At 36.9% G+C, this 12457-nt stretch overlaps 1 protein-coding gene across 1 annotated transcript; it reads left to right on the top strand.

Moving 5' to 3' along the window:
• Positions 1-1293: 1293 nt before the first annotated feature.
• On the top strand, positions 1294-11449 carry LOC144436317 (S-methyl-5'-thioadenosine phosphorylase-like). The gene is made up of 7 exons (XM_078125071.1): positions 1294-1391; positions 2444-2530; positions 4862-4920; positions 6882-7152; positions 7897-8136; positions 8757-8879; positions 10084-11449. Exons 1-7 carry the CDS (start codon positions 1371-1373, stop codon positions 10138-10140), a joined length of 858 nt encoding a protein of 285 aa, XP_077981197.1. The 5' UTR covers positions 1294-1370; the 3' UTR covers positions 10141-11449.
• Positions 11450-12457: the final 1008 nt, after the last annotated feature.

Below are 12457 nucleotides of genomic sequence, written 5' to 3'. Positions count from 1 at the left end.
AGTTAATTTTTGAAATCAACTAATTTTGAACTTCTTAAGAAATGTTCAGAAATGGTGCACAAACAAGTTAGACCACAGTGGGCTAGAGCGAACTGAAACCAGCGGGCAAGTGCTAACAAAAACTGACAGAGAGGACAGACGAGGCCCGTCAACAACAAAATAATTCAATATCAAGTATCTGTTTTCAAAGGAACTAGAGGAACCAGTATGTTATAAACAAGGATACAAATAAAAAAAGAAGCAAATAAATAAAAATAGCATATAGACAAACAACAAGTGTGCATGTATAGATAGCGATTCATCTGTTTAAAATGGATTCATTCATTCATTCATTCATTCATTCATTCATTCCATCATGTGATGATTCTACATCAACGCCAAGAATATGTCCTTCTAAGTTGAAAGCACAGAAAACTATTGAATTTGAATTTAGAATTGGAAGTGAGTTGCTTTTTACAAATTGGTTGTCGGAGGAAAATCGAAAACAAATGACAAGATGCGAAGGAAATAGAGGTAGATAAAGCAATCGAGACATGATTCCCTCTGATTATTCCTATATCAAATCATGGAGGATCAGTCACTACGCCCAAACAGTATTACACCCGTTTCAAGTAACAGTCGTTGGTGGCGCACTCGGTTACACGTATTTGGGCGGTATTTGGGTTTCGAAACGAATATGAACTTTGAGGGCGTCAGCATATGCCGGTGCCGTGCCGATCTTATCCCTTGCCGATTTCGTCCCCGCACATGCGCAGACTATCCAACATGGTTTCTATTCATAAAACGGCCCACCGGACGTAGACTTCTCTAACCCCCGATTTCCAAGCCACTTTCTTCTATCATATGTCAGTCGTTTCGACTTTTTGTAGAGAAGCAATCTGATCGTAGCATGGCAAATCGTATACTTGTACCGAAATTCCTAAAGATTAAACAGCACCGGTCGATAATGAGGTGCATTTAGACAATAATGCACACCCTCTCTCTCTCTCTCTCTCTCTCTCTCTCTCTCTCTCTCTCTCTCTCTCTCAATACATTTTATACGAACTTAGACACTTTAACAGTGATCACCGGATAGATTATACGAAAGAAATTTTAGCATGAACTTGATTTTTGAGTCGAGGGTCGAAATCGGCAACGGAACCGAAATCGGCAGCTTTAGCTGCCGTTCTGATCCCGCGAAGCCCTGTTGGATAATATGCGCATGCGTGGGGGACGAAATCGGCAAGGGATAAGATCGGCACGGCACCGGAACACATGTGCAGCACCGCATGTGCAGAGAGCAGAAGAGTCACCGGAAGGTACATACAAGCCACTCTCAGCTCTCGATCACACAATTACGGAACGAACCAATCTATAGGGCATCGTATAAAATGGCCTCCAAAAAAGTGAAGGTAGGATGACATTAACGGCGCGAAAGATTACATCAACCGATTGTTAATAATGTCTTATGATTGATAAAGCAGTTCAATTTTATCGTAACAACATGTACAACGCCGACGATAAATGTGACTCTGAGTCTAACGCTAACCATGGATGTATTTGTCTAACCATGGTCTCAGACCCCCGGCTCAGACCACGGGTCTGAGCTGCAGCCCTTTGAGAGAGACTCTCGGTCCAGGCTACTGATACCTAATATTATTTATAGGAGCAATATCCCCGTCTACTACTCTGGCAATCGAGGTCTCGGTTAGATCATAGCCCCTCCATTCAGTAGCTTATTAAATCATGTTACAAGTTATACAACAGCAGTTTTAATTTGTCTTTATCTTAGTAAACCGAGACACCGACTGCCAGAGTAGTACTAGTAGTAGTAGTAGTAGTAGTAGTAGTAGTAGTACTAGTACTAGTACTAGTAGTGTGAGCTGCAGTGACATGGGATGAATTCACCCAATTACAACCTTCCCATACACATAACATGTTTTTTTACTGTACATATTGTACGTAGTCCTGCCTACAGACGGTGTAAATTTGGTCTTGATTGGGATATTCTCGTCTTCCTTCCCATACTTCGTCTTCAAGCAGACAGGAGTAGGTGGATCACACCACTGCAATACAGCATTGAACTGGATTTAAAAAAAAAATACTAGTCCTGTGTTAGTTTTCTTTCATCTCCTGTTTTCTTTCATATTCAATATTTGTTTTCACTTTAGAACATCTCCTGCGATCTTGGATCATAACCTTAGATTTCATACCCTCTCCCCCTCCCCTCCATAATTAAATCATGACATTTGTCATGTAAATTTTTACTCAGGTGATATGTGCTTTTTTAGCAGAAGAAAGTGTTATTTTTGGGGGGATTTGACCAGAGATGGACAACATGAATTCAATCATATCAATTTCACTAGATTTCCTGCTTCCTATACATAGATTCTGAGATCTTAGGTATAAAAAAAATCTTGTCATTTTTTCTCTGACTGATAACATTTGTCTGGATATCTTTCAGATTGGTATAATTGGAGGATCAGGTGTAGACAATCCAGATATTCTACATGAAAGACAGGAAAAGTTTGTTGAAACACCGTACGGCAAAGTAAGTACAATGTCTTGCTAAGGTCTAATGGAAAAAAATTGTGTGCTTCCAATTACACTCAATTTTAGAATAGGTGGGGTAGGTAGATTTTTTATTTTATTTTATTATCTTTTTTCTGTGTGAGTGTCTAGTTCAGGTTTTCCATTGTTTTCCAAATGGTTTCTGTGTTGTTGGTTTCTTCCCATCAGATGTATAGCCATTACAGATTAGAAGAACAGTTTTATTTTGTCTTTTTAAGTTGATGTCAGTTTCCACAACCTCTATTACTCATAAAACCACAATTTGCGATTTTTTTTTTCGAATACATAAAAAGAAGTTTGGTTTGGTAGTGAAAAGCAAGGTGGGGTCAGGTAACCGGAACCAAACAATAATTTTCTTTAGGTCCAATTAACCTTCCCGCCTGTCTCTAAATAATAAATATGGGTTTTATGGACTGTTAACAATTGCATACTAACCACACTCAAAATACTCAAGTTTAGCAATCTTCAAATTTAGAAATCCATTTTTGTTCGGTATGCTTTTATGTGAAACAAACATTTTTGCACCTCTCTCTGTGGTTCGTTTCTGATTGTTTAACAGTAATAATCTAACTATTGTATATATTAGCAAATATTTCAAGTGAGATTGGATGTCTCAGGTGAAGATAATCCAAGATGAAAAAGGGTTTTAAAAAAATTGATGCATATTTATAAACCGTGCTCTTACAAAAGAGGATATCTATCCCCGATTGCTTGAATTCAGACTCCATTCTGTGCTGGCATGTTTTAATATGTGTTTACAACAGTATGCTCTCTAATGATAGCCATATTTTGTTGTTGCGAGTCAAATTGATAAAAACTGACATTTTTAGGTGCGTCACTAGAAATTGTGTATGTCAGTAGCGCATCAAATTGGCTTAGAGGACACACTGGTGTACAACATAAGTCTGACCTTAGGTGGATCACAAAGATTCCAAAAATCCATATTCAAGTCATAATCTTGTGAAGGAAAGGTTATTGTCGTCAATAATTTTCTTTGTTTGGCGAAGGAATTTATGAGTGACCTCTTGGGGACCTTGTCACTGAGTCAGGAGGTGACTGACAAAACCCTTAGGTCACAAATAACTTCCGCTAAGTGAAGAAAATTATTTGGGAATACATTCATTTAATACAATTATACCAGTAACGTGCATAAGCATAATTTTTTTTGAAAAAAGGGAAGAGTTATGGCAATTTTGAATGTTTTGAGCCATGTACAATAAAAGACAATGGATGTATTATCCTGTTGTAGAACAGTCAAGGTATAATCTCATGTTTGTGTGTTTGAACGTGTTCAACTTGCTTTGCATTGGTATAATGTTGTATGTTATTTCTTTAGTAAACTTTTACAAGGAATAATTGCTGCTTTCATTTCTGAGGTGAAAAAGGGTCACTAAACTCACTATATGTAGGGTGTAGTAGTCTGTGAAAGTGGATTGAGATAATGAGAACAGGTCACCATAAATCATGTATCCCTCAGAATTTGGATGTCACATGATTGTGTAACCTTTGACCTTTTGTGGATTGAGATAATGAGAACAAACTCGCCATAAATCATGTATCCCTCAGAATTTGGATGTCACATGATTGTGTAACCTTTGACCCTTTGTGTCAATGGACAGTAGAAGTGATATACTGTATCTAGGTTTTGAACATTGCAAAAGTTTAAAGTGGTATGTAGGCATTTTGTAGGTAATTTGATAATAATAATAATAATGTTGGTTTCTTATATAGCGCTTTCCCACTCCGTGCTCAAAGCGCTTTACAATTATTACCCCTGGCTCGGATCAGAACAGCACAACGGCCCTTTAGTCTTCCTCAACTCCCCGGGGAGCATACAATCCATTGCAGCCATTTAAGCGCATAGGATTAAAGCCTTCACATTGCAACCTACATCCTACCAGGTGCCCAGTTATACAGCTGGGTTGACTGAGGCACAGTCGTGGTTCAAATCTTGCCCAAGGACTTTAGCCACTCAGAAACAAACAGCAGGCAGCGACGGGGCTCGAACCTGCAACCTGTAGATTTCAAGCCGGTCACGCTAACCATTCACCCATCATGACTCCACATGATAGTGGGTTGGCCGGGATATTTTCTGTGAAAGTAAAAATCTGTAGAGTTTAGTTTTGTTTAGTTTATCCAGGTTTCAGTATATGCATTTTACTTTCAAACTGATAATGTTTTTGCCATGGAACATACATAATGATTTATTGTATGTATATCAGGAAGTGTTTAAAATATTTAATTTTTGATAAAGTTGTTGTTACAGCATACAGTCTTATTCATATTATGCATACTTCTCTTTCCTTGCCAGCCATCAGATGCCTTAATTCTTGGCAAGATAGGAGATGTAGACTGTGTCCTATTGGCAAGGTAAATATTATCATTTTATCTTATAACATGCATATCATTAGTCTGTTAACTGGTATTAACATAGACTCACAGATTTGGTGTATTTGACACTCCTGTCTGCCATTAGCTATAGCCTATATTTATACTCATGAGGGACAGCTGATGTTGTTTCAGTGATCATAACTTACATTTTCAATTTTTTTGAATTGCACACACCATCCTCAAAGACTGTGAAGAGAGTAATGAGCATTCAGTATTCACATGAAATCCCTACTGAGGACCTGATTGGTCAAATACATAATTAGATAATTATACATTCAAATCTCAGTCAAGATGCATCATGAATATATAATTAGGTATTGTTGCCAAGGGACTCAGTGTTCTTCCCATGTTAGATTGCAAGGATGGTGGCTAATTTGCATAGTAATTTACATATAAATAACATTAATTTACATAATGATTGCATAATGATCAGCATTTTGCATGTTTTGAACATTGAAACATACTCTAACACTGTATATTTTAACACATTAACACATGGACATTGGGATCAGCCATTTCTCTTCATGTGAAAGTATTATAATAATGTTGTCATTCAAAGATTACTAAAGCTCAAGGAAGGTAGAACACTTTTGTAACAGGACAGAAACATGGCATGGTGGTCTGGATGGCAAGAATGGTGTTAGCACCATTGTTTCTCTATTGTGAGAAGAACACTGCTAGTATAGCACTTAGATGTTCCTCTATACAGACTTGTTAGTTGCTTGTCTAGGATTGTTCTAGGATTCATTCCAATGCTACAGACCTCACTTTTATCAGTGATTCACAAGATATAACCCCTACTGAGTGTTGTCAGGGACTTCCCACCCCAGCTTCCCACCCATTATGGTTAGCAAGTTATTGTGTCTTTTTTGTACTTTGTGTGGGGTTTCAACAAGTCATCGACCAGCATCTACATTGAAATGTACATCATGCTGACAGTTTCACCATTGAGGTCACTGAAGGTCACATAAACATACATGTTGCGTGTTAATTGAAGAATCCCCTGGAGTCGGGTATACATTTGATGAGGAGGTTTTATATGAATGGAAAAAGTCCTTGCATCTTGGCGGGAAGCGAGGGGATCAATAAGGAGAAAGGACAAGTTGGAAATCGTAACAAAAAAAACAAAATAGTGACAAAGACACAGATAAAATTCTCAGGTGAAAGATTGTGTTATAATGAATGCACATTTTTATCTAGTGGGTTCCCTCAATTGAAATAGCTCACATTCACCAAGTGGTGCACAATTATTACTGTATAGACATAGACTATAAGGAGAAGTAGAATAAGAGATTTGTTGTTGTAGGTAGGCTGCTTAAACTAAGTGACAGCAATTACTTGAGTCCCCACAATGACAAATCCTAAAGTCTATAATGGTACAAGTATTATAATACTTCAATACTTCTGGGAGCATCCATACAATCTATGCTACCACTAGGCAGGGCTCTAAGTTAACTTTTTTCTTTGGTCGTCCTAGTTGGCTACCAATTTCAGAAATTTCAGAAATTGGTAGCCCAAGGATTGTGACCTGTAGTCCCATATTCCTGAACTGAAAACTGATTTCCAGTATTGGAAATATGTGTATTATTAAAATACATTTATGTCCATAAATCTTCCATCTTCATCATATAATCAGTGGTAGCCTGAGTGGGCTACCAGCTACAAATTATGGTAGTAGCCCCATGACAAGAATTGGTAGTCTGTGGGCATGGGACTACTGTTAATTTGAAGCCCTGCTAGGTGCATGAGATTTGATCCTTCACTTAATGATCCCTGTCCTACAGGTCCCCATTTATACAGTAGACTGCAACACAGTGATGGCTCAAATCTTGAACAAAGACTGTATTAATTGAAATTATGATTTTTTTAGAAGGATATATTCAGACAACTATGTTTATTGTTTATGTCATTAATGTGTTTGTACGTGTTTTTTTCTATAGACATGGTCGCCATCATACCATCATGCCAACCAATATAAACTTCCGTGCTAATATCCATGCCTTAAAAGCTGAAGGTTGCACTCATCTCCTTGTAACCACAGCGTGTGGTTCACTCAGGGAAGAGATCAGACCAGGAGATGTTGTGGTCATTGATCAGTTTATTGACCGTACCACAAAACGACCTCAGACGTTCTATGATGGAGCATATAGTAGTCCAAGAGGAGTCTGTCATATTCCTATGCATACACCGTTTTGTGAAGATGCAAGACAGGTTAGTTGAGATGATATGATACAGATTTTGTAGGAAACAGATTCAGTCGGATTTCACATTGTTTTTGTTCTTTACTAGCTTTGTTGAGGTTGATTTTGAAAGAGTATTGCAACCCTGAATTCTCATTTACCAAACAAAACAAAAAATGAATTGTTTCTATTCAGTGCATGCATCATAGATACCCCTATGTTGATTTTTTTTACTTGTTTTTGTCCAGCTCATGCAGTCTGCAGATCCAAGGGAAAACACAGAAATAATCCTCCCTACATTAAGTGCTGTTTCAGTGAAGATAGCTACAGAGCTAATCCTGAACAAGCAAATTGCATCTGCCCTGACATGCACACTTGCTCTAAAGTACTTAATGAAAAGAACAGTAACTGCCATAAATGGTAGATTGAGTGACATTAAATAAATCTTCTTTTTTTTTTTAAATCACACCATCGCACCACTTTAGACAGAATGACCTGACCAGAAACAATTCTTCTGGGTTTTTTTTTTGCCTTATTAGGACAACAGTTTATCAGTGGAATGGCTAATTAGGCCACAAAATAATCCATTGTAATATTTGATACATTGTATTTACATGTGCTGCACACTGACAGACTTGGCAAGGGGTAATACATGTACAATGTATCTAGCGTAATCAAAAAAGTTTGGTTCACCTTTCATTCCCGAGTTGTTGATACACAAACTTTATGTCTAATAATTTGATGTTGTTTGTTGTCGTTGTTTTGTTTACTGTAGATGTTAATTGAATCTATAAAAGAGATTGGTATAAGACACCATCCTAAAGGTACAATTATTACTATTGAAGGACCAAGGTTCTCCACCAAAGCTGAGAGTCTCATGTTCCGTACGTGGGGTGCAGATCTCATCAATATGACAACTGTGCCAGAAGTAGCACTGGCCAAGGAAGCAGGACTTTGTTATGCCAGTATTGCCATGGCAACAGATTACGATTGCTGGAAAGACAATGGTGAAATGGTAAGGCTTTATCTTTAAAAGTATCTTCCACAGAGTTGTAACCATAGAGACAGTTATGTAAACAAGCTTAAAATGTTTAGGTATTTACCAAGAAATATCGTAAGGTAATTAATGGTAATGATACTGCTGTATACTCTAAGCAATTATTTTTATCGACCAAAAAGTGAAGCCTAGGTTTGTACAATTGTTCTTCTGCTATATTTTTTAGAGGAAAAATAAACATATTTACAGTATAAACTAAAATATGATATCACACGCCGGGCTAAACGTTATATCTATAGTGTTCACCCTTTTACAGCCATTGATTCGTAATAGGTTTACATGGATGTATCTTTCTACAGATTTATAACTCTAGGATGTATAAAAATAATCAAAGTATTCTAAAATTCAGCAAACAGGATATAACCCAAATGACAAAATTTTGTTTATGACGTATGAGAGCCATATCGTAAATATTATTTCACTGTACTGTGTTGTATTGTTTATTATGCTCTATTTCACAAAACTGTTATTTTGTTTATGGTTTATGGAGCCATATTGTGGCCGTTTGTCAAAATTATTCGGTCATATTGTGTCATATTATTTATTACTATCTGTTTGTATTGTGATTTATACAACAGGTCAGTGTTGAAGCTGTCTTGAAAACTTTTAAAGACAACGCAGAAAAAGCCAGGAAGATTCTACTGCATGTTATTCCCAAGGTTGGGAAGAAAGATTGGAGTGACATCATTCAAGCTCATAATGTAAGTAACTATGTACTGATTTGACGCTGGCTTAGATGCGGGCGCTTAACTTACTTTTTAGATGATATTATCCGATAAAAAGCAATCTTTGCTTGCAAAGTCTAATCGAGTCAAGATTTTAGTTTGATTTTATCTGATAAGAAGTACCTCTGTGGGTGCGTACAACATGCAACATCTAATATTAGAGTATAATATGAGACATTAGACAATATTATCAGATAACGCATATATGTGCAATGTCGTGCTGTCCTCGGTCAGTCAGAGCTTTCCATAACTACAGTAGCTATATATATTATCTTATTTTGATTATACTGTAGTCTGCTTTTTTTCATTCACCAGTGTTACCTGTATATATTGTACACTGACTGTAGTGACTTGTAAGCCCATTGGGCTGGGTAATTCCTTGTTTTGACTTGTTTTGTTACTATTATGTTATGTGATTACATGTCACTCAAATAAAGATACTGCTACCACTACCACTATACTCCCCATTGTCAAACTGTAGGTTATATTTTAATGAATACATTTGTATGCTGGTTGTTATATGTAACGATAACACGTGTCTACGACACTGGTTCTGCAGTGTTTGAAATATGAGTCAAAACAATCCAAATTGCCATTAGTTTTCCTGATTTTAGATAAATTATGCTTGAGAGGGTATAATGATATTATTCCCCAATATTTTTCTTCATTCTGCTGTAAAATACTCCTGACCAAACAAGGATTTTGTTGCTGCAAGTAGCTAGACAAGTGTTGACAAACCCTTAGGTCAGGAGTATTTTTTTTTGGCTGAACAAATGAAAGTATATACTGTGCTGTACTGTGCTGTGCTGTGCTGTCCTGTGCAGTGCTGTCCTGTGCTGTCCTGTGCAGTGCTGTGCTGTGTATTGCTGGGCTGGGCTGGGCAGGGCTGCACTGCTGGGCTGCACACTAAAATTGTAAAGTACGTCCTTTATGCCTTTATCACGAAATACAATGTGCCATAGAACATATGATACAAATTGATAATATTTAGGCAGTAGATTAGAGCTGGAATGGGGTCATTTGTGATGAGTTATAAATGGCTGCTAACTAGTTACCATGGTGACGGAATGGTTTATGGTGGTTGTAATTCTAAACAGAATGAAATGGCAGAATGAAATTATTTATGCATACACATGTTGTAATATAATGTAAATATGCTGTTTTGTTGTTTTGTTGCTAGGATACAGCCAAGGAGTCTGTCATGTTACCACCACCAAGTGTACAAGCAAATCAGTAGCTGGAGCAAGTTGCTATGGTAACCACCATCACCGTAAAACAAGAAGCATATGTGTAGTTGTTGAGAAAGCTGGATGGGAACAAAAGATTGATATGCACTGTAGTAATTTGTTAAACCATGGTTTGTCTTTCATGATAACACCATCAAATGCCTTCTTTTATCTTAGACCTGGTTTAAGCAAAGTAGCCATATTGGATTCCTAGGTCTTGCATTTCTGTTTTCTTTTTAGATGTACAAATCAACATTTGATTACAGTTTATGTCAAATATTCAGGACAGTGATATTTTTAGACTGGGTGCTGCCTGGTGAAATGTTTTGATGAAAGCGTCATGTACTTTAGTGAACACTTGTTTGGTACACTTAGAATAGTGTGAGGTTAAAACGAAGAATATTTTATACTCTAAACACAGACATCGATGTCAAGGGTCATGGAGGTCAAGGGTCATGAGTCATCAGAAAAAAGGGGTAGACCACAGTTTGTTTTCTTTTTAGTTTGCAGCCTGAAATTGTTTGAGGTTCACAATGGAATTGAATAATGAACAAATGTTATTGTATACATCGATAACCAGTGTGCCTTCAAGTCAGTTCTAAACATAGCACACCATTTGACACATCGCTATTTCCTGTGCCATACCAAAAAAAAGGGTAGGGTCCTGTCATAACAGTTACATACGTTGATACACATATAACCTTTTAAGGATAGCAACTCCTAATAACTGCTATTGTGTCTATTCATCCCTCTACATTTTATTTATACAACTTAAGGGAATATTTGTGTAGACATATTTGCATACAGAACAATACCACAATAGGAAGGATTCCATCATGATTCAATCAATTTCAAAGAAAATTTGAGAATGGATTGAGGCACATTGTAGTCAAAACAACGCCCTTAAACCATACAATGTATATAGTCAGTAATCATTGATACCAGTAAAACTTTATGAAAATTTGGCACTCAAAGTTACCGAAAAATGTACCACACTAAGACTAAACTACCGTAAACAAAAAAGTGCAAATGAATGGTGGTAATATATTTTATTGCAATTTTGGCTCTCAAGATTATACGAGAGTATAAAAGTGTATTTCACTAATTATACTAATTGTAATGACTAATTAACAAAGCATTAAAATGTCCAGACAGGGTAGTATGTATGTACTACTGTGAACAAAGCCAGTAAACCATGTTCTGGTTGTCAGAGAGATAAAAGATTTCATGGTTTGGCCACTAGGAGTGCTGTTCACTATCTGTTTGGGAGCAGGAAGTGAAGGCCTTTGTAGTTGAGCATTGTAGTGTGAAGACACTCATTTGTTGGTGTTGTTTTTGCTATCCTTTTTAATTAGTGACTATCAGTAATTAAAGTTTGCCTAACCACCACAGTTACGCTCCACACACACACACACACACACACACACACACACACACTCACACACACACACACACACACACACACACACACACACACACACAAACACACACATGCACACACACTTCTTTTGTGCATATTTTGTTCATGGCTTCATGCATGGATATGGCCATGGCCAAATTTTAACCCTCACTTTGCCAAATTTGGCATGTAGGCTGGCCAACTGTGATAACTTTTCCATGCATGAGTAAGCTTTTTAAAAACTTTTTTAAAGGCCAAGTTCTCAATCCCAGGTCAGCATTTGTTAGCAATGGAGCCACAAGGATTACATAGCTGCATTATTCTTTTGATAGGGACCAACTTTTTTCTGTCTGCTCCCCCAGACAACTGTTTTTCACTTGTAGATTTTAATTCTAAGCAGCTGAACGGGGGGTGGGGTGGGGTGGGTGTTAACCATACCGCAGGAAGATCCCTAAATGTAACAGTACATTGAAGTATCTATGAAACCCAATAATCACATAAAACACCCTCTAAGTAGAGTTTTCCCCCTTAAAGAATTTAGGGCATTCCCAACCATGTGGACCCTCTTCAGGAATTCATTCCCTAGATTTTCTCAGGAAACCAAGTTTAATAGTTATTTCTTCTTACATGGATAAATACATCTCAGAACTGCATACATTACATCATATCCAGTATAACAACTCGCTGATTCAGTAGAAACCTGACTAATGATTACTGCTATGTGGTTGCTATGGTTACAATATTGTATTATAATTTAGTCACGAGAAAAATAATATTTTAAAAATGTGTGAATTAAATGTATATTTGAGAACAATGTAACACATAGATCATAAGTGTAGAATTCGTTTTCTTTCTGGAATATATCAGCTTTCATTTGAATAGTTTTATGTAATTATTGTATGTGAAAATATCATGAATATAGATGAAGT

Source organism: Glandiceps talaboti, chromosome 6 (genome assembly GCF_964340395.1).
Source record: "Glandiceps talaboti chromosome 6, keGlaTala1.1, whole genome shotgun sequence".
NCBI lineage: Eukaryota > Metazoa > Hemichordata > Enteropneusta > Spengelidae > Glandiceps > Glandiceps talaboti.
Note: the sequence above shows the minus strand (reverse complement) of the source record. Positions and strands in the feature narration are given on the sequence as shown.